This window comes from Lagenorhynchus albirostris, chromosome 18 (genome assembly GCF_949774975.1).
Source record: "Lagenorhynchus albirostris chromosome 18, mLagAlb1.1, whole genome shotgun sequence".
Classification (NCBI taxonomy): Eukaryota; Metazoa; Chordata; class Mammalia; order Artiodactyla; family Delphinidae; genus Lagenorhynchus; species Lagenorhynchus albirostris.
The window spans coordinates 68156151-68182857 of NC_083112.1; the positions used below are offsets into that span (position 1 = coordinate 68156151).

The window sequence follows — 26707 nt, forward strand, 5'->3', positions numbered from 1 at the left end:
GAAACTTAATGCCAAAATATTTGGAGCTGCTACTAGATGAAAACCAATCCAAAATTTAGAGCAAATATCTCTATAATTATAGTGTGAGTCAAGAGGAAAATATTTTATAAACAAAAGCTGAGTTAATATACCAATTTCCTAAAGCCCATCTTTTACCTAGAGTGTTTTAAACCTCTATGTACACATACATGAGTACATACACATTCTCAGTACCCCTCAGCCTTTATAATTTGTTTCAACATATTCAGATGTTGTAAAGCATCATAGAAGTTAAAACTTTTCATTTTAGCAAGGGTGAGAAACAGAGGTGGCAATGTTTAATTGGAGAGTTACAGTTTGGGCAATTGAGTTTACCGTACATAATGATGGTAACAGGTTTCAGTGATCTTTTTTATGACAGATGTACCAACATTTAATTGTTTTTCATCACGGGTGGAGAGAAATGACACTTCTGTAGATTTTTCAATTCTCCTACGTGTCACTTAGCTGTCCCACCATTGTCTGAGTTCCTTTCTCTCATCCCTTTTGCTGCAACGAGTTGTGTCATTCCCTCATGATCAGCACTTTTGTTGTCTTTGTTTTTTGCTGTACCTCAGAAGTCCATCTTTTCTTTCATCTCCTTCCCATTCATGCATGAGGGAACAGTTGTGCCCTGTTGTGGGGATGTTCCGCTGGGTTTCAAGCAGTAGGGTTTCTTTTTATTCTCTTCTAAGTAGTACAATGGGGCTGAATGTCTGTTGCAAAATGCACACACTAATATGCCAGGTTATTTGGTTTCCAAGAAGTCAATAAAAATACTACATTTAGGCTCAGCCCTTGGCTGGCTTTTTCCCTGTTCGCCTCCTTTCAAGTCTTTGGTTATAAATCTGTTTGTTTGTTTCTGATCGTAAAATATAATCTTCCATATTAAAGTGAAGCGTGGAGTCAGCAAACACTCAGAAAAATGTTGCTGGCGGTGGACTATTTTCACACTAGCAGATTTGGCAGCCTGCACCCTCCCTTGGTAAGAGCCTCAAAACAGCCGCCAGAGCTAATTAATGGCAGCTACAACTCGGAGGAGATGAAAAAAGAGTGGATCCCAAGTTGGTCTTGGCAGAACTTTCCAGTGTAAGAAACTAGCACATCTCTGCATCTAGAGGTGTGCAGCTCTAACTCTTTTCATCCAGATCACCTCGCTTGATTCTTGTTTTGGTGGGGGGAGATGAGTGTGAGCGTAACTGTACCTAGTTATAAACACAGACCCAAAGGCCCTGTCAGCAGTAAAAGGCTAAAGACATAAAAAGCTAGAGGTGTCTTAAGACACTTTGTTCTCATATTCAGGAACAATCTTCAAAATCCTTCTTAATGAGGTCATAAAAGAAAAAAATAGAACAAGTGTTCCTTGTGTATCTCACTAGGGCCTGCCATTAGGGTCACTTGCCACCAGTATCCTGTTTGAAAAGGGATTGGAGTAGTTCAGTCAAGCATTGCATTAAGAGAGAGACTTTGATTAATTCCTTCTCTTTTCTTTCGTGCCACAGATAATTTCAGTAAATTTGTGATACTTTCTGCTTAGCCATTGCTGAGGCTTAAAGTTCTTGACGCATCATGCTGAGTATTAGCATTTATCGGGCCTACTTGGCTATGGTGAAGAGAAGTGAATGCTGCAGACTGCTCTCTAATCTTTGATGAGCAGGGTCGGTCTTGAAGCATGACCGGTATCTGAGATCTTGGCTCAGGGAAGAGCCTGCTCTCAGGTTGGTGGCAGAAAGAAATCTTGATGTAAGAGAAGGAAAGAACTAACAGTAAGTATGATGGTGATTTACCATGGTGAACTTTTTTAAAGGTACTGGATCTGCCTCTTTCTCAGAAAATCACAGCTTGGGGAAGTTTCAGGCATGGCTCTCAAAGGAAACAAAAGCAAGAAAGGGACAAGTGAGGGCCACCAGTATGTGCTTTCACTGAGGCTGCTGTGGGAGAGTTGAAGATTAGCCCTGGGCTGGTCAGGTCAGGTAGGAAACTGGATTCTCTTGTCATTTGCTTTCTTTTATTTACCAACTTTGTTGAGAGGCCATCAGGGATACGAGGGAACGTTTGAGTCCTGTGCTGTAGAAACCCAGTGGCTGTTGCCATCTAGAAACAGGTTAGGATGCATTTAAAGCACTTAGTTAAAAACTTAATCACATAGTTATTGTATTTTATAAGCTAATTTTGGAAAGATATACAATTTACTTTATTGCAAATGCAAAGTCTGTTGGCATCCATGCATTTAGGTGCCACTGAAAAGTTAGATTTGGGTTCTGATGGACTGGAACGGCTCCCAGGGGAACATTGTTGTGATTGTGTAAATCCCCTCTCCTTTGTGGTTTACTCACTAGATACGTTGGGTTGGTTCTTAGGGCTGCTGCTTTCTGTCCTTAGCAGGACAGAATTCAGCCGCTGCACATGCGCATGAAGGCAGTAGGTTAACAGTCCTTAAGTGACTTAAGAAGATAGTTTTGGGTATGGGTACATAGAATTGCTTCTTTTCCAGTTGAAGCACTGGGTTTTTTGTTCTTTGTTTTTTCATTTGATAGAGGGGTAGTTGGGTTTATTTTAATGAATTTATATGTGAGACATGTTTATGTAAACAAGCTAAGGCAAGATTTCAGAACTAATTTTAGAGTATGTTTCATGATAATTACTGCTTTCCTGCTAACGGTTTAATAGCCAATCATAAGAGTTTAAAAAATTATTTTGAAATGAATAAGATGTTAGACTTCTCGTTGATTCTTTTTCGGTACTGTTCCAGATTAAGAACCCAAAGACATACCTGTTCATTCATCAAATATTATTTATTAAACTGCTACTGTATGCCAGGCTCATAGTGTTGTATCACCATTATTATAATTGTCAATGTAATTGTTTTTTTATTTATATTTACAGTGATTATTATAAATATTGGAAACCCCTAAGTATCCTAGTTTTGATAATCAGCTTTAACTCTTTGTGAGGGTGAAGCCTGTCTATGAATAGATCACTCAGGCCTGACCTGAGTAGTTCTTGGAATGCTAACTGGAGTTGCGTGATTGATAGATTTTTCAAGATTTGAAACTAGAGAGAGCCAGGGAGGCAGAATGGTGTCATGGAAAGGACACAAGCTGTCACTTACTTTTCCTTGCCTGAAAGGCAAGAGCTCAGGGCTCGGTGTGTGAATTAAGTTCTCTGAATGTGGTAAAGCAGCCAGCACCTGGCTTGTCCCACGTGGAATCCTCTGGGAATCCCACTCCCTTATTCCTAAGAAACAGGTATCCCCAGGGCCTCAGCATTTACATTCTCATTCCCATCATGCACACTCAGGGGCTGGGAAATTATCTGATCGTTACCTCTCTGTGCCACCAAAAAGAGAGCAAGGATGTATACTTAGAACCTCATTCTTGTGAAAAATACCTCAAAGATTTTTTAGATCCAGGGAATACCTGCCTCATTTGTTTATTTGAAGCTTAATTGCAGATATTTTAAATATTTCCCTACAGTGGAAATCTTCCAAATGTTACTTTTTTCACAAAATCAACATGGTGATTGCTGAGAAGAAAGAGGCCACAGCCTTAATCTCCTCAACAAAATCAAGCCTGCTGCCACGTTTCTTCCTGGGCTGAAGGTTCTTTTTCAGATAAACGTCTCAGCGGGGAGGCAGGATGGAAGGTCTCTAATAAAATCGGAGGATTGTGGTCGTCTGGGCACCTTGTCTTCTGATACCAAGTGAAAAAAGGATGAACGGAAGCACATTTCAGCCTCTGCCAAACCACCCTCAGGTCAGATCTAGGATCCAGAAAGTAGCAAGAGTAGGCCACCTAGCAAATGAACCATTTCCTTTGAAACAGGCAAGTAACAGATCTGGGCTTTAAAAATCCCTAGTTTTCTCTCCCACGGCCGACTATACAAACTGCTAGCTGAAGAAAATTGTCCTTTTACCTTATAATAGATCTCACAGAAAATGATACCTTTTGGTCTTTATTTACAGAGAATGTTAGAAGTAATCTTACAGATCCCATTATACCGCTTTTACTGTGTTTGGTGAAACCAAAACTTTTACTGTGTTTCCTGAAAACCCATTCAGTATAATTTGGGTCTTTTTAATACTTGATTTAAAACAGCAGTTTTTTGAAATGTCCAAGACAGCTGTTGCTTCTGCTTTGTATTGCTGAAAACTTTCTGCATAATTATGTTCTGGAAGTTCTACGGGGCCTTGCTGTTTTAGAGCTTGAGAAAGCATAATGTCAAGGACCATCCAATTGTCCTCTTCCTGTAGATTAGGATGAAGGTCTGCATTAAAAGTTCTCTCTCATCATAAGCTCAAAACAGGTAGCGCTGAAAAGAATGCTTCTGCCTGATGTCTCTTGTCTTTCCAGCGTGTGAGCCCTAAGTGGGAGAGGGTGTGCCTGTGTGGTGCAGTGTGCCTTATACACTGTTGGTGACTAGCAAATGTACTCAGCCGTTTCTGTGGAGATAGTATATATGGGATCTTAGCCGAAAGGGCCTCTACTTACCAGTCAGTTCCTAAACCTGTCTTCTACAACCTTTTAGATTGGACTCCTTTATCAGTCATCTGCTTGAGTATCAATTAGGCATAAGGAAAGGACACGGGAAGTGGTGGTTGGTGGTGCTTGCCATCTGTGTCTCTGAGGCATAGTTTCAGCTGGTAAGGTGTGTACTTTTGGACACCTAGGTCTTTTGGGGGCTGAATATCTTCAGAGTTTGATGGGCTTTGGAAATGTACATAAATGGGAAGAGGGGAAGGAGGGACCAGAAGGTACTTCATCACTCCTTCCCTTCTCCAGTGGGGACCAGAGGCAGTACAGGTGGCCATTGGCCCATTGGCGAGGTATTGAAGAGATTGAAAGATTGAAAGATTCTCTTTCTTTTTCTTTCTCTGTCGATTAGCAAAATGAGATTTTCTTGTGTGGATAAAGTTTAGGAAGAGAGAAAGAGGAGCACCACATCCTGGGCCACTTTCAACCTGTACTTAAGTGTTTCAAGGGTGTGACTGTCCCGACTCCGCACCCCCAGTCAGTGCTGTGTTACTATTGTTAGTGCCGTTACGAGACCGACCACTGGCTGGAGGGTAACAGGTGCTTTAGGGCCCCATCTTGCCAAGGACTTGTCACTGTAGCTTTGGATCTCAAGGTGCACCTGCAGATGCTCAGGAAACCAGCCTCTCGGTTGGGCGGCTGAGGCCTTACATTCCCGTGTTAACCGACTTCATTCGACATCTGAGTTTGCCTTTTAAAATTTGACTAGCAGATGTGGTAGAAATGATCACCACCACAGCCTACAAGTGCAGGGACGGCATGGCAGGCCCAGTGGCAGGCAGGAGGCACAGAAAATGGGCCTTAGTGGGGGCGGCCCCAGCACTGGCCAAGTCTGGGCAGAAAGCATTTGGCTGCCTCGCTGACCTCTTTGCTAGTGAGAACTGGGACTGCCACCTCAAGTACTTGCCCTTCGTCTTTCCTCAGGACAGGCCAAGCTAGGCCCAAGAGGAGGGGCAAGGTGGGTCCATCTCCAGGTGGAGACACAGTGAGACTCAGGCCCAGGGCCATCTCTGAGCAGTGGTGTACAGGGGGCCTGGCCGGACAAGGGCCCCAGAGGCCTTGGAGAGGGCAGCAAAGCAACCCAAGATGATTCCGCGGGACGCCTGGTGCGGACACCACAGTGGCGAGGACCATGGAAACCGTGGCTGGGAGGGAGGCGCCCCAGCCCCAGTCTGTGAGAGGAGGCCCCAGGAGCCCTAGACAGAGCTTCATTAGTAGGGCTTCAGGGAGGGGCACTGAGGGTTTTATACTCTGTACTTTGTCAATATAGGCAGGTTGCACTCTATAAAGAAATGTAAACATGGGCGGAAAAGTTATAAGGATTGGTATGGTCAAAATAGGGCTAGCAAACCTTGCTTCTAAGCTGAAGGTGACTTTAATTTCTTTACTTAAATAAAAAGCCTAACAGCAGAATAAATGACTCTCTAGCTTGTTTTTTTTGTGTGTTTTTTTTTTTTTAGCTTGCTTTTAAAAAAGAAAGAATGCCTCAAAGCATCAAACCACTGATGATTCCACTATAAGAACAGAAATATTGCAGTTTGCAATGTTGTGGGTGATGGAGAAGGCCATGTACTGGTTTCAGAAGTGGGAGAAGGTACAGGTTGCGGGGTGGGGGAAGGTTAGCAGGAGAGTTCTAATGGACACATTTAATGTATAGAGTGTGGAAAAACATGGACAGTGGCCATACTGCATGATGGCGAGGGGGAAACCTAGGAGTGTTCTGATATTCAGAAGGCCTGTGCTGTCACTTCCGACTTCTTTGTTTTCTAGCTAAGAAGGAAACGGAATAACATACTTCACAACAAAATGGTTTCACATTGCTTTAGCATTTCAGGAATCTGTATTCAATTCTTTAGTAAAACTGTCACTTCTGCATTGGAGGCTAAGGGGTTGACACATTTTCAAACACAGGAAGTATAGGTATACTTACTTACATGAATAGTATCAGAAGCTTTGGACTTTTGCAGTATATTCTGCGGAGGCTTTGCTTTTGTTGGTAGTATATATTCGTTTTCTTTTTTCTTTCTTTTTCCTGTTTTCTGGATGCGGTATATTGTGTAAAGATGCCTACATCTTTCAGACCAAATTGTTTTCAGGATTTGGGCATTATATAGCAGCGTCTCAAAGAGGTCTTTTCTTTCTTCACTTTTCAGAGAGAAATCGGTTTCCTGTGTATTTTAATCTATGTCCACAGGAGGATTATGATAATGAATCACTGTTTTGTAATTTTGCTATTTTAAGTAAGTTTTAAATAAAACCTGTACCCCCTTTCTTGATCTCTGAGAACATAGCCATTAAATAAGTGCTATAAATATCTTGAGAGCTTAAAAATAGAGCTAAAATATAAAAACACAGTGTGTAGTAAAAGAGGCATCCTTTACCTGCACCCCACCTTCAGTTTCTACAGGACAACTTTATACTTCACTCAAAGATATTTAAAAATATTAATACATCGACTTCCTTGGCAATTTCCTGACTGTATCACTGTTTTCATTTTCATGGTTAACGCAGTATACTGGTTGGTAAGTAAGCAGCGTGATTCTACTTGCTCTTCTAATTTCTAAAATTCTTTACAAATAATTATCACTACTACATGATTAAGGAACAGATATTTATATAAAGCTAGTTTAAGATTTTTGGCCTTTGCATTCTTTTTTTACTCATTTATATGTTTAATTAGCATGCATTATGTACAAGGTATAGTGCCAGGGTCAGCAAAAAGAGTGCTTCCTACAATCACGACTCCCTAAAATCATGATTCTTAAAGTCCGTTCTCTGTCTGTTTCCCCCTCTCAAATATTACCTCCTGTTCTTCCTTCTCATTGTGACCAGTTATTTAGATTAATTTTTTAAGATCTTGGAGTCCCAGTGATGTACTGTGCAGTAGGGATGGTTAAAGAAGAGGAGATCTTGAAGAAATTTTAATCACTGGGGAGTTGGCGCTAACAGGCAAATCAACAGCCTTATCTGTGTAGACAAGGAGGGCTGCTCAAGCTGAGTTGAAGGACCCTGTTGTAATTTGAACCCTTGAAACCCTTTCCACTTTTTTGTCAAAATTACTGCCTTCACTTCCTCCCTCTCCTCATTTGTCTATTTCCCTTGCGTTTTATCTTGTGCACTCCCAGTGTACAGCACGGTGGTGGTGAACTGCTTCCTGGAAGGCATGATTAGTCATCAGGAGCACGTGTTCCTTATAGCTGGAGATAAACGGGCGCTCAGCCTGTCAACCACAAGTTGGACTAATTTGGAAAATATGGTTCCTCTCCTCAAAAGAAACGGCTCATGCTCCTTTGGACACTTGTATAAAACAGCTATGTGCACTTCCCTGTTTGTTCTGAACAGCTGGAATCAGAGTGTCCGGCTTGATGCTAGAACTGGAATTTAACTCACAATGGCAAGGAAGCTTTACCTAGAATGTCTGTCACTGTGAAAGGCAGGGAAGAGCTGTACCAGTTCCGGATCCCTTTGAGATTTGGGTTTGCTTCCCACTTTTCTTTCCCATGATCGTTTACTGTGTGGAGTGTAATCCCAAATCTCTCACCAGTTGTCTCATCATCTTAAAGGGAAGAAGAAAATTATAATGGATGTTTTGAATGTGCCTGGCCTTTATTTTGTTCATACCCAAACTGAATGAGGCAAAGAGGTTGAAATGTTTTCTTGTTCCATCTGAGTAAGCATGAAAACCTGCAATCCTTAATCTTTTAAAAGAAAATAATAACCTCCTCTGTTTGTGGGATTTCTGATTCATTTCTTCCACCCTGCTCTCTATTTTTTTAGTCAAATACTTTCTGGACTTTTGTGAGCCAGTATCTTCCTTCCTCACCCTTTTCCCCTCTCCTCCCCTACCCCTACCCTGTGGTCGCACAAAGAGCAGGGAGCCCACAGAAGACTAAGTTTCTGGGGTTTGTATTTAAAAGGAGGGTGAAATGCTGGATATACTTAGGAACACAAAACTGATCTGTTAAAACTTTGCCAAAAAAGAAATTTATTGGTGTCAGGATAAGGGGAATAAGAGAAACTGAGATATTTTTTTTTAAATGCCACAAATAGAGGAGAATATACAGTTGCTTTTCGTGATTTACACCAAACTGACTTTTCTTTAGTTCAGCACAAACTAGTAGGTGTGGCAGCGACTTCAAACCTCCCAAGTTAACAAGTGATATAAAAAAATGAGAATCACATGGGAAGGGAGCCAGGAGCCCTGGAAGCTTTCTACTTGTTGATGTCTCTGAATAATAATCAGGACCAGTACACTGGCCTGTAATTCAAAGATGGGTACTTCTCTGTGACTTGGGCCCTGTGCCTGTGAAACTCTGGGTCTCCAGGGTAAATGAAGTTGTCTGTGGCTCAAGCCTCAGAGAAATATTCTAAACCAGGGTCCCAGGGCCAAATTCTGCCTGCCACCTATTTTTGTGCAGCTCTCGAACTAAGAATGGTTTTTCCAGATGAATGAATTGAGAATAGGGAACATTACCTTTGAACTCCAATTAAGTAAGATGCTATCCCCAAAAGGAGTGCTATTCTTCTCGTGAGTAGAACTGTATTACAAAAAAATTGTACGCAATTTAATTTTGAATTTTGTCATTACCAAGTATGTGGAAATTTGTGTTCCCTCTTGTTACACAAGTCCCTGTATAATATCCTTGACTTTGTCTCTCAGCTCACAAGTCTGAAATAATTTACTATCTGGCCCTTTCAGGTAAAGTTTGCTGAGTCCTGTTCTAAACTGTCACATAAAGAAAATTTCGAAGAGAAAAAAAGGCATCTTTACTGTCATTATTTGCCTAAATCTCTATTTCAATTTTCTTTTTTAAGCATGAAGCCAGTATGGATGGAGTTCATATTCTTTGGCTTGTGCAGTGCCGTGAAAAAACTGGTTGGTATCAGTTGTGAAATGTGGCATAATAGTATCAGCAGCTGCCTGTTTGAAAATTTAAGGTCATAGAATAAAATAAACCTGTGTTGCCCGATGTAAAATAGATGGCAATAATAGTACTTATTTTGTAGGATTTTGGGAAGGATTAAGTGAAATAATGCAAGTAAAGGACTCAATAGATGTTAAAAAGCAAAAAAAAGAACAAAAACTACCATTGAGAACTTAAGTTTGTTTGCCTTAGTGTGTATGAGTCCTGGTGCCTTTCATTTTAACATTTTGTATCTGTGGACAGACATACTGTCCCTTGTATACTGGAAGTCCCTAAATAATGCTCTCATAAGCTTCAGATAATGCAAAATATAATCTGGTTTTATCTCCTTTCAACATGATTCTGATTTTAAAGGAACATCCTATCTACTTAAGAAGAATTATTACTTAAGTCCTATATATTTCAAAGATGATTTTAAAAGCATAAATAAATGTTACTGAAGAGTAAAAAAGGGAGTTTTTTCATATAAATTTATTTTTTAAATTTATTTATTTTTGGCTGCGTTGGGTCTTCGTTGCAGCGCTCAGGCTTTCTCTAGTTGCGGCGAGCGGGGGCTACTCTTCGTTGCGGTGCGCGGGCTTCTCATTGCAGTGGCTTCTCTTGTTGCGGAGCACAGGCTCTAGGCGCGTGGGCTTCAGTAGTTGTGGCACACGGGCTCAGTAGTTGTGGCTCGCAGGCTCTAGAGTGCAGGCTCAGTAGTTGTGGCGCATGGGCTTAGTTGCTCCGCGGCATGTGGGATCTTCCCGGACCAGGGATCGAACCCGTGTCCCCTGCATTGGCAGGTGGATTCTTAACCACTGCACCACCAGGGAAGTCTGGCAGTTTCTTTTAGGTCAGAAAATTTTAGGATATTGAGTGTCACTGTTTTGGTCACCATCTGTGACAGAATACAGCATTGGAAAAAGGACATTGTCTTGGTATTTCAAATAGCTGGTGTTTATACCTGGAAATCCCCCATATGCAGGAGGGCAACAGATAAGAATTAGAGGTAGGCATGGCATTTGCAAAGAAAGAAAATCACTGGTGATACTTGAGGAGATGGTCTCAAATCTTTCTCATTATACTGCATCCACAATGCACTTTTTGCCTCTGGAGTTTGTCCTCCTCCTTCCAAGGCCCCATCTGTTGTCACCACCTCTGAGAAGCCTTCTCAGAATCGCCCCTCCCACTGTTTTCCAACTAGAGTTAGAATTTGCCCTCTTGCCTTAGAGACCCCAGTCTCCCCAGCTAGACCTCGACTTCCCCCAAGGCTGATTCTCTCCTCCCCATTTGGATATCCCTGCCTGGCTTACATGTCCAATATCTATTTGTTGAATCAGTGAAATACTGAATAAAAATTTGTCTAACGTTAAAATAAAATGAATGGCAAAACCCTTTTGATTCTTCTCTTCAGACGTAGATTAATGTACACAGATAATCATGAAACACTCTTGTAGAGCTGATGACATATTCACAGATAAGTCAAAATGTGTAGATCACTTATCCAGCTATTAAGTTGTGAAGACTTAGGGGGCATCAGAGAGGAGACATAAATCTGACTTCTTTATTTTCTGTGGTGCCAACCCTTAGCATGGAAGTGGGCTCCCCAGCCCCCTTGGTAGGTGTGTTTCCCGGGTGTGACAGAGTGCCTCCCACCATCTGTCTATGTGGGTGTGTGAATCCTAGGCGACCCTCTGTTCCAGACCCACCTGACTAGCTCACAGAGGTCAGGGAAGAGGAAGAGGGGTGTCCTATCCTTAATAGTAGGAGCTATTATTGATTGGACTTCCTGTGTGCAAGGCACTTTATCAGGTGTGTCACGTGCATCATTTCATTAGACTTCTCACAACAATCCTATTATTACATCCAACTCAGAATCTGAATCTGAGACTGAGAGGTTAAGTGACACGCTTAAGGTGTCACCAGATCCAGGTCTGCTCTGAGTTCAAGAAGAGCTGAACTCTCAGAGTTAGGAATTGTGTCCTGGTCACCACATGCCCTTGTTCCTCCCATAACTTGGAGCGGAGTCGTCACATATACATGGACGTGGCTAGGCTGCAAGCTGAAGGAGATGAGTGAGCAAACTGCAAAACAAGTAAGACTTCCACCTTTTAGAAGAGGCTAGTTCCTGTGTACCTCAATTCCTTCTAACCTTTTTAGGTGTCTTATGTGGAATCACATGCAAGTTAAAGCCATGAGTACCACGTGCTGGAAGTTCCAGGCAATGAGAAATGAGCTTCATGGTAATTGAGAATGAAGTTAAGGAAGAAAATTTTATTGTTAATCAAGGGCTTAATTGCCTCTGGGACATTTTAAATAAATGCCATGCCATACTTAAGCAGCAATGTTCTGTAAGTGAAATGCAAAAATTCTTTAATTAAACCATCGCGGGTATTCCCTGATTGAAATATCTGCCTTTATCTTCATAGTTAATCCTTCCTGATTCATGTAACAACTCAATCAGGGATTGAGTAAATTAAGGGCTCCTTGAAAGAACAAATCAATTGTATAAAATTGAAATTATTTCTGGAGCAGTCTTCCTTGTACTTATTTGTATTGATCACAGCCTATTTTTGGTGCATTTTCTATTTAGTGGGCTTGTAGAGTAAGCTATTTTTCAGCTTGCAGGGGACAGATTATGCCTGTGGTATGGTGTAGGGCAGATGGTTGTTAGAAGAATTTGTCTGAGAAAAGGAACAAATGTAAGGATTTCTTGGCCATTGAGAAACCCAGTGATGATGACTTGGATGGTCCCTACAATTAACCAGGAAGGAAGATGGTAAGCAAGGTGGTCCACACCCATGAGTGTGGCCCCACTCCAGGCCTTGCTGGATGCTAATCAACTTGTATTAGTGTCCACAGCCAAAGGGCCGAGTTTTTTTTTATTTGTTATTGAAGTATAGTTGACTTACAGTGTAGTGTTAGTTTCTGTTGTACTGCAAACTGATTCAGTTGTGTGTGTGTGTGTGTATTCTTTTTCAGATTCTTTTCCATTTTAGTTTATTATAAGATACTGAATATAGTTCCATGTGCTATACAATAAATCCTTGTTGTTTATTTTATGTATAGTGGTGTATATCTATTAATCCCGTACTCCTCATTTATCCCTCCCCTCCTGCCTTCCCCTTTGGTAATCATAAATTTGTTTTCTGTGTCCGTGAGTCAGTTTCTGTTTTGTCAATAAGTTCATTTGTATCATTTTTTTTTTAGATTCCACATATAAGTGATATCATATGATATTTGTCTCTGACTTACTTTACTTAGCATGGTAATCTCTAGGTCCATCGATGTTGCTGCAAATGGCATTATGTCGTTCTTTTTTATGGCTAATATTCCATTGTATATATGTACCACATCTTCTTTATCCGTTCATCTGTTGATGGACATTTAGGTTGCTTCCATGTCTTGGCTATTCTAAATAGTGCGGCAATGAACATTGGGGTGCGTGTATCTTTTTGAATTAGAGTTTTCTCCAGATATATACCCAGGAGTGAGATTGTTGGATCATATGGTAACTCTATTTTTAGTTTTTTAAGGAATCTCCATGCTGTTTTCCATAGTGGTTGCACCAATTTACATTCCCACCAACAGTGTAGGAGGGTTCCCTTTCTCCATACCCTCTCCAGCATTTATTATCTGTAGACTTTTTGATGATGGCCATTCTGACCTGTGTGAGGTGATACCTCATTGTAGTTTTGATTTGCATTTCTCTAATAATTAGGGATGTTGAGCATCTTTTCATGTGCCCGTTGGCCATCTATATTTCTTCTTTGGAGAAATGTCTATTTAGGTCTTCTGTCCACTTTTCAGTTGGGTTGCTTGGTTTTTTTGATACTGAGCTGTATGAGCTGTTGTATATTTTGGAAATTAAGCAAAGGGCCAAGTTCTTATTGCCAACTAAACAGACCCAGAGATTCAGACCCATAGACCCAGATTCAGAAACAGACTAAGGGGATTTGCTGGCTCTCTTGTTGTACGCAGAAAGAACAAAAAAATGAAAAGGTATCCAAAAGTTTTGACTTACAGGATTGTTCACTTTGAGTGGCAGGAGCGCCTGACATGGAGCTCAGTACGTTTTTTTAAATACAGGAATTGTTTGCTTTGGTAAGCTAACATTGTGATTTCATTTAATTCTTAAAAAGAGAAAAATTACTATTTAAAGTTACCAAAATTTTGAAACATACCATCACTTCTATTTTTTTTTAAGACACCAATTGTACTTGAACATTTGTTACTTTTTTTTTTTAATTTATTTTTGGCTGTGTTGGGTCTTTGTTTCTGTGTGAGGGCTTTCTCTAGTTGTGGCAAGCGGGGGCCACTCTTCATCGCGGTGCACGGGCTTCTCACTGTCGCGGCCTCTCGTTGCAGAGCACAGTCTCCAGACGCGCAGGCTCAGTAGTTGTGGCTCACGGGCCTAGTTGCTCCGCGGCATGTGGGATCTTCCCAGACCAGGGCTCGAACCCCTGTCCCCTGCATTAGCAGGCAGATTCTCAACCACTGCGCCACCAGGGAAGCCCCTTCTATTTTTAAAATTGTGTTTAGATTGAGTAATCAGCAAATAATTTAAATAAGTCATCAAATAATGGTATTCTGTAGAATGGGTTCATACTGAAATTTTTATCTTCTATTTTCAGGGTTCTTGTTGTAAAACAACTGAGCCCTTTAAAAGCGGTTTCGTTTTCAAATAAACACACATAACAGACGCACCTTGTGAACTAAGTACTTGAAAGAAGGAAATGAGGGGAGGAAAGAAAAATATTTGAAGTCGTATTTTCATAAAGGTTCTGTGGTGTTTGATGTGTGTTGGCCAATTCAGGCCAGGCTCAAAATGACAGTTCAGGTTTTGCCTACTGTCTTGGGACTCCACTTAGGGCCAAAGTGTCCCCTGAAAAGCCTCTCTTCCTCAGAATCCTTGCTTTGGGCACATATCAGAAAGCCTGTGTGGTGCCTGCCAGCTGCAGAAAGGCCCCCGTGATGGGTTAGAGGCGAAATCACACTCAACTCTTTGGCAGCATCTGGAAACCTAGCATTGTGATGTCACTGTGAGAATAGAAATCCCTTCAGAATTCTGCATGATGATTCAGAGCAATTAATTCTGTTCTACTTTTCATGCCCTGGGAAGAACTCTATTTATATAAACTTGGTCAGGGACAAGCATATCTGCACATAGTCTGTGAAGAAAGGAAAACGAGCCATGTACTCCAGAGCAAAACTAGCTGCCTTGCTCCCCAGCCTATTTCCAAATGTTTCAAATTTATGTAAAGAAACGCTGGTGAGCCCAGGAAAGTAAACTGCTATCTTAGCATTCTCTCCCATCAACGTTTTTTGGATTCTTTATGTGATATAAATATATTCATGAAATCACTTTCTCTGACTCTAGTACATCTGCCTTTGGGAGCTCAGTGGTAAATACACAACTGGCATGGATCCTGAGAAGTTCAGGGTTCTCACGACAAGCTGGCTCTGGCTCTTTGCGGACCGAGGACGCCTGTGAGCATGTTCCCTTAAGCCCCTACTCACTCCTTCATTGAGTTCAAAGGGTCTCAAGTCATCTCAAGAAAATCGCCATCTGAGCATCATGTTGCAGGGCTGGTATTTGCAATTTTTGTGACTACGTGGGTTCTGTTTGATCCTTTCCCCTCTGCATCTGTCTTGTACATTCCACGTTCTGGGCTTGCCTTAGTCATATGCTTCGGGAGAAGGTATCATGAATGACTTGATGCCCATATTATAACTTAACGAGCTGCAAAGTCCTCAGGTATAGATTCTACATCTCTCAAACTGAGATTTTGGATTCAGAAACAGGTCACATGTAGACAACTTCCCAGAGGCTCTGGCTGCTTGAGACACAGACTGTAATCAGAGTAATTAGCACTGAATTTTCAAGTCCTGTTCTCCAGCTTGACCTGGCAGCATTTAGCCAGCATGCACACAGCTGGATCGATGGCAAGAATTGAAGGGGCCGGTTGTAGGGCTGCTCCTGGCAGTTTGTGGTGGGCACCATCCACAGGGAATTCCAGGGGAGCATCAGGGACAGAGGAGCAGTGAGGAGACTTGGGGCGTGGGAGGAAAGAAATATGATATTGATAAGCACCTGTCTGGGAACTGTTACAGGAGACAGATCGCAGTACAGACTTTTGCCTGCAATTCATTATCATTGATCTGTTTTTCTCCTTCTTACTTAGTGCAGTTTGGGGTATTCCTAAAATGTCCCTTGTTAAAAGTTTACACTTCCTTTCCCTAAGAATAAGTACCTGCCTATCTAAATCCAAAGGCTAGTGAAATAAAAACTGTAGGACATGAACAGATACTTTGGTGGATCCAAAATAGAGGGTTTTTTTCAGCTTGGTGCCTGGCCTTCAGGTAGGGCAGCACAGTCGTGGCAAAGAAGCACCGGTACTGATTATGAAGTAAATTATCTGGGCACTTTGGCGGTGGTGGTGGAGAGACAGGGAATCAAGCTCAAGTAATCCCAGGGCGCTTCTGTCACCCACTTGCTCTTCTTAGTCCCACGGAGTGTGACGCCTCACAAGGGCAGCTAGAAGGTAAGGGTGATAAGAATACTGCAGTGGGGGGATGTCAGACCCCACTCCCCACCCATTGAGGGTAATGATTTTGAACGGGTGCTTGAAGACTGGACACTGAATAATAATAAATAGGTTTAAGTTTATAGGAAGTACTTACAACACAAAACTGCTTGAGCATATATAGTATCCCTAACACTATGATCAATATAATGGAAGAAGCACGGTAAGCAGATTTTTTTTTTTTTTTTTTTTTTTTGCGGTACGCAGGCCTCTCACTGTTGTGGCCTCTCCCGTTGCGGAGCACAGGCTCTGGACGCGCAGGCTCAGCAGCCATGGCTCACGCGCCAGTCGCTCTGCGGCATGTGGGATCTTCCTGGACCGGGGCTCGAACCCCTGTCCCCTGCATCGGCAGGCGGACTCTCAACCACTGCGCCACCAGGGAAGCCCAAGGTTAAACTTTGAGGGAGTACTTTTGCATTTTTCAGCTGTAGGCTTTTGCACTCAAATTACTAGAATATTTGTGTGGAAAATGAGGTCAATTCTGTGTTTAAGTGAACTGTTGTTGGCTATCTCACCTGACAGTCATTTTGTGATTTGAATGTTAAATCTTATGACCCTCACATGCTCACACATAATACTTTCCAGGCCACAATTAACATTTGCCACTAAGCAGTATTTTAGAAAGTATTTATAGAGGCTGCTGCAAAGTGCTGTATTCTAGTGATATGGAGTATTTTCTCTAGTCATCTGCTTCTAGAATGCACCTTATCCTGGCAGTAAACTGGTGTCTTTCATAAAAAGTTCCTTAATATCCAGTAGCTCACTCTGGCACACACTTAGCATTTTTCCCTGAAATCCTTTCGTAAATCAACAGGAAGCCTTCTTTCCCATTTTTATTATAAAAGGGGAATTGATGATAAAACTTAAACACTCATTGTTATTTTAACATCTAGTCTGTTGAGGAGTTGTGTTTTTACTTAAAAATATTTTAGCCAAGAATCAAAACCAGAGAATTATGCATTTTCCCAGCCTCCTGTCAATGATGGCTCTTTGTTAAAAGCACACAACAGAATATACTGTGCTAAACTCTTGTTGGCTTAAAAAGCCATATATGAAGCCTTAAAAGCCAAAGCATTTAATTTTTAAAAATGATTTAAGTAAATCACTTAAAAAAAATCTGTGCCAAACTTTTAAAAAGTACTTTTCACATCTTGCCTTTATAAGTAACTGTAGCATTAAACATACCATAAATTTATTTTCTTAATAAGTTTGGATTTTCACACAGCCTCTATTTTTTATAATATAGGTTGTACAAGGCTGTTTCATTTCAGGTTGAAGAGACCCAGCCAACATTTTGACACTCTTTTTTCTTAAGTGCGAAAGTTGGATTGGGACAGGGACTGTTGAATTTGGAAAACATCAATTGTTTTCTTTTTCTCCTTCCTTTTTTTCTACGTTTATTTCACTTTGTAGTTGCGAGTCATGGGTTTTTTCACTTCAGGCTTTTGCTCTCCCTGGTCTTTTGCTTAACAATTCGCACTAGGAGAGGCTAGTGGGCGTTTTTTGTTGTTGTTTGAGGTCTTCTGGGGTTTTTTTTTTTTTTTTTTTTGCATATTCTTTCCTTTCCTCCAGATATTATTACTGACCAAATTTAAAACACTACAGTGTTTAGGATCCCTGCAGGGCCATTTTAAGTATTTGGACCCATAAAGGGCCCCAAGCAATAACTACCTGAATTGCTTTTAATTACACAATATAGCTGCATCATTTTACTTCAGATTCTTTTTGATTGATGCTGCAAGGCAATTGTAACCACGGATGATGGGATTAAGTGCCTCTTGAAGTGACTTTAGCTTCTTGTGGGAACAAAGGGAAAGAGGAGAACACTTAGTCCCTTTTTGCCTGAGCTGCCTTTTTCTTAGCTTGCATATAAAGAAATACAATTAACAAACATTATCCCCAGAGGTAAATTGAAATGTACATGCAGACCAGAACCGCTCTTGACTGCAATTAGACATATATGATCTGAGGTATTCTGACCATTCATTAGTGCTAATTGTTTGAGAAACAAGCCCAGAACAAATGATTAAAATCTAGGCACCATAACTGGGATTATTAGCATGTGTGATAAAATGTGCGCTCTGCAGCTGTACCAATAAAATGCTCTGGAAGGTGGCTCTGATTAGACAAATGCTTGGTTTGGCTCTGTGGTGAGCTCTTGGTGTTTGCTCAAGACCTGGTGATGTTTATAACAAACAACTTATATCTTTCTTTCTTAATTAGTGGGAATTACTATGTAAATGTTGGTATTTTGTAATTTAATATCCTATGGTTTTTTCCCGCCTTTGGGCTGTTATTGCAGTCTACTGATCTTGCTGGGAATGAGATAAACTGAGTTCTTAGGTTTTGCTCCTTTGCTCTGTTTTCTTTAAAATGCTGGATGCCATGGAGAACTACTACAAAGTTTGCTCTGTTATTTGGTTTTTGAACCAAAATAGATGCTCTTGTATTCAGCACTTGTACTATAGTCACAGAGACCTGGCAAGGGTAACTTAGTCAAACATAAACTAACTGGGAGCTGGTTGGCCAATATGGACAGTCAGCATTCTGCTAAGCCCTCCAGCCTAACCTTAGCTAAGAGAGCAGAACCAGGAGGAAGACAGAAGTGACTGCCAGGGTAAGGACCAATTTAGAGTGATGGATGGCCGTTGAATTCCCCCTGGAAGTGCATCTAGGAGTTTGGGGTTAGCAAAGAAATGTGAGCTCAGCTAAATGTGAAGTCAGTGAGAGATTTGGGAGGCGCAAATGGGAATGGAAAGAAAGGACCTGTGAGACGGAAGCATGGAACCAGGGTGCCAGGGAAATGTGCCAGGCAGGCAGAAGCTGAAATCCAACGTCAGACTATCTACGGATGGATGTTTCAGGCCTCCTAACTTGTAGCTCAGAGTTCCTCTGTCCCCTGTTTGCATTTCTGAAACCAGCGTCAGAGGAAGGACCATTTGGAGATTGTCCATATGGTACCATGATAACCTACAGCAACTTTTCAGTCTCAAGTGGTCTGTCCAACAGACTTCTGAGCCACCTATTTCTTAGCATATCAGTTGCACATACCAAAGGAAGACAAATATCGGTGTTACTCCAGATAGAAATAAGATTAAATTAGCTTTTAAAATTAGTTAATACATTACAAAGACACATGCAAAAAATTGTCTGGTTATCGTGTTCTCTGGATAACCTATTCCATCTCTCTTTCCATTATCATAGAAAACCCTGAATCAAGTCAAAAATAAACCATAACGTAGATTGTCATGGACATACAGCTTGTGGAAAGGATTCCCCTCTTAATTTTTCATTTTATTCCCTGTGTATTTACAATAAAAGTGTTACTCTCTGAGTCTGACCAGTTCATTCCACAGAAAACTAAGTAACAATACATATTCAGTAAGAGTGGTTCTTTTAGAACTAAATATAAAGGAAAAAGAGGCTGTTTTGCACTTTGGCTGGTGCATTGCTAAGTGTGGCATTGAATAAGAAAAAAATCTTAAGCTCCCCTAAAATTAGAAGTTCTAGGAAGTCTTGCCTTAAATATTTAAAGGAGTTAGTGCCTGTAGCACATTAAACATACTTTAAAAAAAAACTGTGGTAGAGAAAGGCTTCATGATCACATCCATATGTTTAGTTTTAATTTTCATCACACTTAGCTCTGAATAATTAAGAAGGAAAAAAACAATCTTAATCTTATTGTGGGTCCCACACAGTCAAAGCCACATACACGTGATTCGTGATCACAGCTTGTATTCACAGCTTTCGTGTGTGTGGTATGGGTCTGGCAATTAGACTGTGTTTTTTCTAAAACTTATTCAGCACTAGAGAGAGATCAGTATTAAAATTTCCCCAAATCTACATATCAGGGTAATCAAAGGACTATAGCTAACAAAATATCAAAATTCTAAGCTGTGTAACATTTTGGCCTCATTTCATTGCGATTGACACTTGAAAGGAATTTTTGAGAGAATCTAGGGAGAAAAAGATTCCGTTAACCTAGATGATTTTCATGACAGCTACCAAAAAAATAAAATAAATAAGATGTGGAGAGAACTGTTTTCTCAAAATTGCAGATCCATTTTTCTGGAGGAAAAAAAAATTCTCCCATGATTACTTTCATATCAAAGAACCCGGTCATGGGGGAGATGCATAATTTGACACATTTAGCAGCCTTTGAGCTTTTGAAGGATTCTGTAAAAGAATCCATGGTTACATCTGTCAGGTTGACAGTCTTCTTTCGTGACCTTTAAAAAAAAGTTGAGAAATTGATCTTTGTAGTTCACATTTGCTCAATTACCTCTAAAGTTCTGCCCAAGCCAGGAATTGGCCATCTCAGCTTTAAATTTATTATTTTTTGAGCTAAGATAACCGAGTACTAATGGAATCTCTAAATGGAGAACTTTTGTGAATGGTCTTTTTTTGTGTGAAATTTTCTGGTGGGCCTATGGTGATAATATTTCCTATATTCTCCATTGGCTGTTTTAATACATTAACTACTAAATATTGTCTTTTATGCAACTCATTTTAGAATCAGATCTTCTTAGGCAGGAATGCCAGCAGTGAACAATCCAAACATAAGGCTCTGCTCTGGGTGCTCAGTTATGGCCAGGAGTGGAACAAGTAAGCTGTTGGTTCCTTGCACTCAGAATTTCACCATCCAAAACCCCAAATCGTCTCTACAGAGGCTAAGAGAAGTCGACTGGCATGTCCTTTAGGTTTTAATTACAATTTACAAAAAGCTCCCACGTTCTGCACTTGACAGGTGCGTCCTCTCATCATTCCCAACACTGGGAAATGCATCTATCAAATTGCTATGGGGACTTCCCTGGTGGCACAGTGATTAAGACACTGCTTGCCAGTGCCGGGGACACAGGTTTGATCCCTGGTCTGGGAAGATCCCACATGCCGCAGAGCAGCTAAGTCCGTGCGCAACTACTGAGCCTGCACTCTAGAGCCCGTGAGCCAGAACTACTGAGCCCACGCGCCTGGAGCCCGTGCTCTGCAACAAGAGAGGCCACCACAATGAGAAGCCAGCATATTGCAACAAGGGGTGGTCCCTGCTTGCACAACTAAAGAAAGCCTGCACCCAGCGGCAAAGACCCAACACAGCCAAAAATAAAATAAAGAAATATAAAATAAAGAATCCGCCTGGCAACGCAGGGGACATAGGTTTGAGCCCTGGTGCGGGAAAATCCCACATGCTGTGGAGCAACTAAGCCCGTGCGCCACAACTCGTGAGCATGCACTGTAGAGCCCGCGAGTCACAACTGCTGAGCTCGTGTGCCACAACTACGGAAGCCAGCACGCCTAGAGAGCCTGTGCTCTGCAACAAGAGAAGCCACCGCAATGAGAAGCCCGCGCACTGCAACAAAGAGTAGCCCCCGCTCGCCGCAACTAGAGAAAGCCCATGCCCAGCAACGAAGAACCAACGCAGCCAAAAATTAATTAATTAATTTAAAAAAAATCACTATGGGTAGAGGGTCCTGAGCATCATTCCTGCAGTTCTCAGTGACATTAACTCAGTTAACTATTGATAAACAACATCCTTAGACTTCTTTGTGTTTCCAGGAGCCCCAGGTTGAAGCAGCCCAGAAACAGAAGAGATGCTAATCACATTGTGTTCTTAAACGTGTTCAGTGAAGGAGTGCAGGTTTCCCTCTTGACCTCAGTGTCACTCCGGGGGTGGGGCGGGGGGAATAAAATCCCTCCAGTTTTCCATTCAGATAAAACCTCTGCTCCTCCTCTTCTCACCAAAAGTAGAGCAAGGAAGTGGGATTATGGTGAATGCCCACTAGCAGGCACATGCTCTATTGTCATCCCCTCTTCAACCGGAATCAAGGAGCTTTGCAGCAAAACAAAGCTCCTCTCCTCTCATCCCATCCCCCACTCTCCCTCTTGGCCCTCACCTCTGCCTTCCTTCCCTCCCGCCCACTTTCTTATCCGCCTACTTTCCTTCAGGACCCATCCTTTCTCCTCCCTCCCTTTCTTTCCTCATTCTCTTCCTCTCCCTCACCTCCTCTCAAACACCCTCACCCCTGCCCTTGTCTTCCTCCTTATCGTCTGCTGGGCTGGCTTGTATCAAACTCCTCTTCATTTGCCTTTCTGAAAAATGGCAGCGTTGCCCTTAGAAGTGCTACCGAGCACCCAAGTGCCACGGGGCAGAGTGGTGCTGTGGCCACATTAATTTATGAGGACTAATCCATTCGAGATATAAACGTGGATCTCTGTTTTCATGGAAAACTTGCTCTCTTCTTCGGTACCCATTAATGGTCACCCAGTTGTACAGGGTTTTCCCTGTTCTTGGGGCTTACCCCACCCATGCACCTATCTGGAGAACTACAGTTCTGTGGCCAAAGAAGTGGATTCAGTGACCAGCGAGGGTCTGCTGGACACATGGCTTCTTGTCCATGTTTGCTCAACCCTTGGCCTAAGGGCCAGCTCGTGGTGGACTCGGTATTTATTGAATGCATGATCCGTACTGAATTTCATCAGTACATTTGTGTTTATGAAACAATAGCATGGATATAACAAGGGAAAGAGATTTGTTAACTTTAAATTTTTTTTCACTGTGGTAAAATATACATAACATACAATCTACTATTTTAACTATTTAAAGCTTATTGTTCAATGGCATTAAGTACATTCTCACTGTTGTGCAATCATCACCACCATCCATTTCCAGAACTTTTTCATCTTCCCGAACTGAAACTCTGTACCCACTAAACGGTAATTCCCCTCCCCCTTCCCCCTCACCATTCTATAATACTTCCTGTCTCTACGAATTGACTACGTACCTCACAGAAGTGGAATCGTACAGTATTAGTCCTTGTGTGTCTGGCTTATTTCACTTCGGATAATGAGTAATTTTTGATATGGATGTTTGTTTGATTTCTCATTCTGTATGAAAAGAAGAGTTCCATTACTGGGTCACTTGTTTTTGCCCTTTGGTATTCTGATGGCCTGAGGAGGAAGAGATCTGCACTGAAACAGCATTACACAAATTTTGCCAAAGTGAGCAAAAATAAGGGTTCTGCTTTTTTCTTTATTTCTGATAAATCTGTCCCTTATTTGACACTCACCTCTTTTCCTGGGGTTTCCATGGCAAGTGTAGGCCAGGAGGGAAGTCCCTCACCAGCATCCCTCCTTCTCGATGGCACCACGATGGCCGAAAGGCCGGCCCACAGCCCATGGGTCTTCCCCATCCTGTGCCCTCCTGACTCCTTCCTTTGAAGTGAATCCACAGCGGACCACAAACTGCTATCCTGTGTGTGTCTGCTTTGGACACAAAAGAGTATCTCTTCCTTTCATTACAAAATGGAGCACTTGATTAAGGTGTGATATAATTGCTTTGTGAGAGAGTTTGCCCTGAAAATGTCTTGGCTTTTCTGAAGCGGGCTGCATGCTTGTTTGTGTTTGCACCACATGCTAATCTCACGAATGGCCCTGTTCTGCCAGTGAGAGGACAAATAGCTGTTCTTTTGCTCTTGTGCCCATGGAAAGCTCCCCACTTCTCCTTGCCCTGTTGCCATAGTAACTGAAACACAGTTCTTCAAAATAGGGAAGGAATGTCTCTGGGCAGTTGGGAACTTAGCAAACTGAGAACATACGTAGGCCTCAATTATTACAGATGCTGGTGTAAATACCTAGTTATCAATAGTCGTAAGCGTGGCTGGAATTTGTAGGTGAATTTTACTGTCACTTGGGGGGTGTACAGGAAAGGATCGATGAATGGGTTCTTTATTCTAGTCCCACAGATTCTTCTATGAGCATCAGAATTGTCATCCAAGGTCAGACCATGGGCCTTACAACAGAGAACTCAATTCTTCCCAATATTTCTATTCCCAGCATAGAGAGTAGGCAGTGACAGAGTGCAGTTACACTCCTCCAGCTCCCTCAGAGGATTGAAGATACAGCCCCAACTAGAGGAGTCCTTTAAGAATCAAGATTTGTGCATAATCTTCTGTGAGAAATTTTTATTTTCAACCTTTATCAGCTCTTAGAGTCAAAATTGCTTTAAAAGAACTTTTAAGGGGCCATATCGCTCATTGGTGGGGCTGTGGGATGAGAGCTGCACCGTGTGGGACGACTTGCCGGCGGCGCCCGACGGAGCAGAAGGGGAGAGAGCACGGAGCCGGAGAGGGTTGTCAGTGCAGCCGTCCTTACCTTTGTTCAGACGCACCTCCCAGAGGCTGACCTCAGCGGCTTGGATGAGATCATCTTCTATGTGCTCGGGGTCCTTGAGGACCTGGGCCCCTCAGGACCATCGGAGGAGAATTTCGACATGGAGACCTTCACTGAGATGATGGAGGCCTATGTGCCTGGCTTCGCCCACATCCCAAGGGGTACAATAGGGGAAATGATGCAGAAGCTCTCAGGGCAGTTGAGTGGTGCCAGGAACAAAGAGAACCTGCAACCACAGAACTCTGAGGTCCAAGGTCAGGTATCTATCTCCCCAGAGCCTCTGCAGCATTTCAAAGAAGAGACGATGTCTTCTCCGACTGCTGCTAGGGACACCCAAGATGAGGCATCCGGCGCTGAGGAGGAGCTGCTGCCAGGGGTGGACGTACTTCTGGAGGTGTTCCTTACCTGTTCGGTGGAGCAGGCCCAGTGGGTGTTGGCCAGAGCTCGAGGGGACTCGGAAGAAGCTGTGCAGATGCTGGTAGAGGGGAAGGAGGAGAGGCCTCCAGCCTGGGATGGCCCCAACCAGGACCTGCCCAGGCGCCTCAGAGGCCCCCAAAAGGATGAGCTGAAGTCCTTCATCCTGCAGAAGTACATGATGGTGGATAGCGCAGAGGATCAGAAGATTCACCGGCCTATGGCTCCTAAGGAGGCTCCCAAGAAGCTGATCCAGTACATCAACAACCAGGTATTGAGCACCAAAGTGGAGCGATTCAAAGATGTGCGAGACCCTGAGGCTGGGGAAATGAAGGCCACACACGTCAACCTCAAGCCAGCCAGAAAGTGCCGCTTCCACTGAGGCACTCGCCAGACTCTGCCTGAGCCGTCTAGACTCAGATCCCAGAGGGACACAGGAGCCCTACATCCGCACACAGGGCCCGCCCTAACTCCTGTCCCCCATCTTTCCCTACTTCCTTGCTCCACAGTGCTAACCTCCTCTTGGAGCTGCCATGGGCACAGTAGAGGTAGCCCCAGGAAAAGCAAACAAACAAAAGGGCCATATCATTTCTGTGTGGCGTCCTAAATAGCAATTTATTGATGTATTATTTCAGAATGATTTGTTTTCTTATTATTTATGTTTATAAACAATTGGGAATTTAGCAAAATTTATTAGAATTTGTGGAGGCAGTTTCTAAAGGGCAAGGGTGCATAAAAGATGATTTTTTTTTTTTTGGTTCAAAAACACCCCTTTAGTGGTAACTGGACTTGAATGCAGCAGAAAATATTTTAAAATAATGTTTGAGTGGAAATGTAAAGTGATACAGACATTATAGAAAGAAGTATCGTTTTCCCTCAAAAAACCATATGATCCAGCAGTTCCACTTCTGGGATATACCCAAAAGAATTGAAAGCAGGGTTTTGAAGAGATATTTTTTCATAGCAGCATCATTCACAATAGTCAAAAGGTGGAAATAATCCGTATCCATCAGTGGATGAATGGGTAAACAAAATGTGGTACGTACATGTAATGGAGTATTATTCAACCTTTAAAAAGGAAGGAGAATCTCACATATGCTACAAGATGGATGAACCTTGTGGACATTATGCTACGTGAAATAAGCCAGTCACAAAAGGACAAATACCGTAAGATCTCACTTACATGAGGCACCCAGGGCATTCAAATTCATAGGGACAGAAAATACAATAGAATAGTGGTTTCCAGGGGCTGGGCGGAGAGGGAATGGGCAGGTTGATGAAAAGTTCTGCAGATGGATGGTGGTGATGGTTACACAACAGTGGGGATGTATTTAATGCCACTGAATCGTATGCTTAACAATGGTTAAAATGGTAAATTTTATGTTACGTGTATTTTACCACAGTAAAAAAAAATATTTGATCAGCAGAGGTGTAAAATGATAGAATACAGATCAGCTCAAGGTGGGAAATACTGATCTTGAAGGTTTAACACGATCCATAGATTGTTTCATCATTGCTCAAATAAGGCCGTTATAAACCTTCACCCAGCGTTTCGGATCTCCAGCCCCTTTCCATGGCCACCTTCACTCACTATATCATGCCTCTTTTCCTGGAATGTCCAAAACCCTGGTGTAAAGAGTGCAAAGGGCTGTGCATAAGCACATGGCCAGGTAGGCACCTTCATGCCCCGCTGGTGGCAAAATAAGTTAGTACAACCCTTTGTGAAGACAGTCTGGGGAAGTCTGTGAAGAGCGTAACCATGATCACGCCCACTCTCCCTTTTAGCCCTCTGAGGACACAGGCTAATGGACACATGTGGCCCTCTCTCCTTAAACGCTTGCCAGCCCACCGCCCATCCAGCCCTGAGTCCATCCTTTCCTTCATTCCTCTCTCGGGTCCAGTCCCTGTATGTGCTGGGCAGCGTGGTGCTGAGAGCTACACATACACCCGTGTTGGGTCAGGATGGGGAGATGCAGTGCGGAGGTGTGTGGAGAGCACGCATCTAGGCACTGATATGTGTTAACTATCTAGTAAGTGATGTATAGGCATTGTCTTCATCAAGGTTCTCCAGAGAAACAGAACCAAT

At 42.3% G+C, this 26707-nt stretch overlaps 2 protein-coding genes across 4 annotated transcripts in view; both read left to right on the plus strand.

Annotated features, from left to right (window-relative positions):
- The window catches only part of CLYBL (citramalyl-CoA lyase), a 239581-nt gene that overhangs the window by 101448 nt on the left and 111426 nt on the right, over positions 1 to 26707 (plus strand). The gene's annotated exons all lie outside the window — the stretch shown is intronic.
- LOC132508979 (CUE domain-containing protein 2-like) lies at positions 944 to 25169 on the plus strand. Its single transcript, XM_060129521.1, has 3 exons — positions 944 to 1082; positions 7676 to 7783; positions 24093 to 25169. Exons 1-3 carry the CDS (start codon positions 944 to 946, stop codon positions 25001 to 25003), a joined length of 1158 nt encoding a protein of 385 aa, XP_059985504.1. The 3' UTR covers positions 25004 to 25169.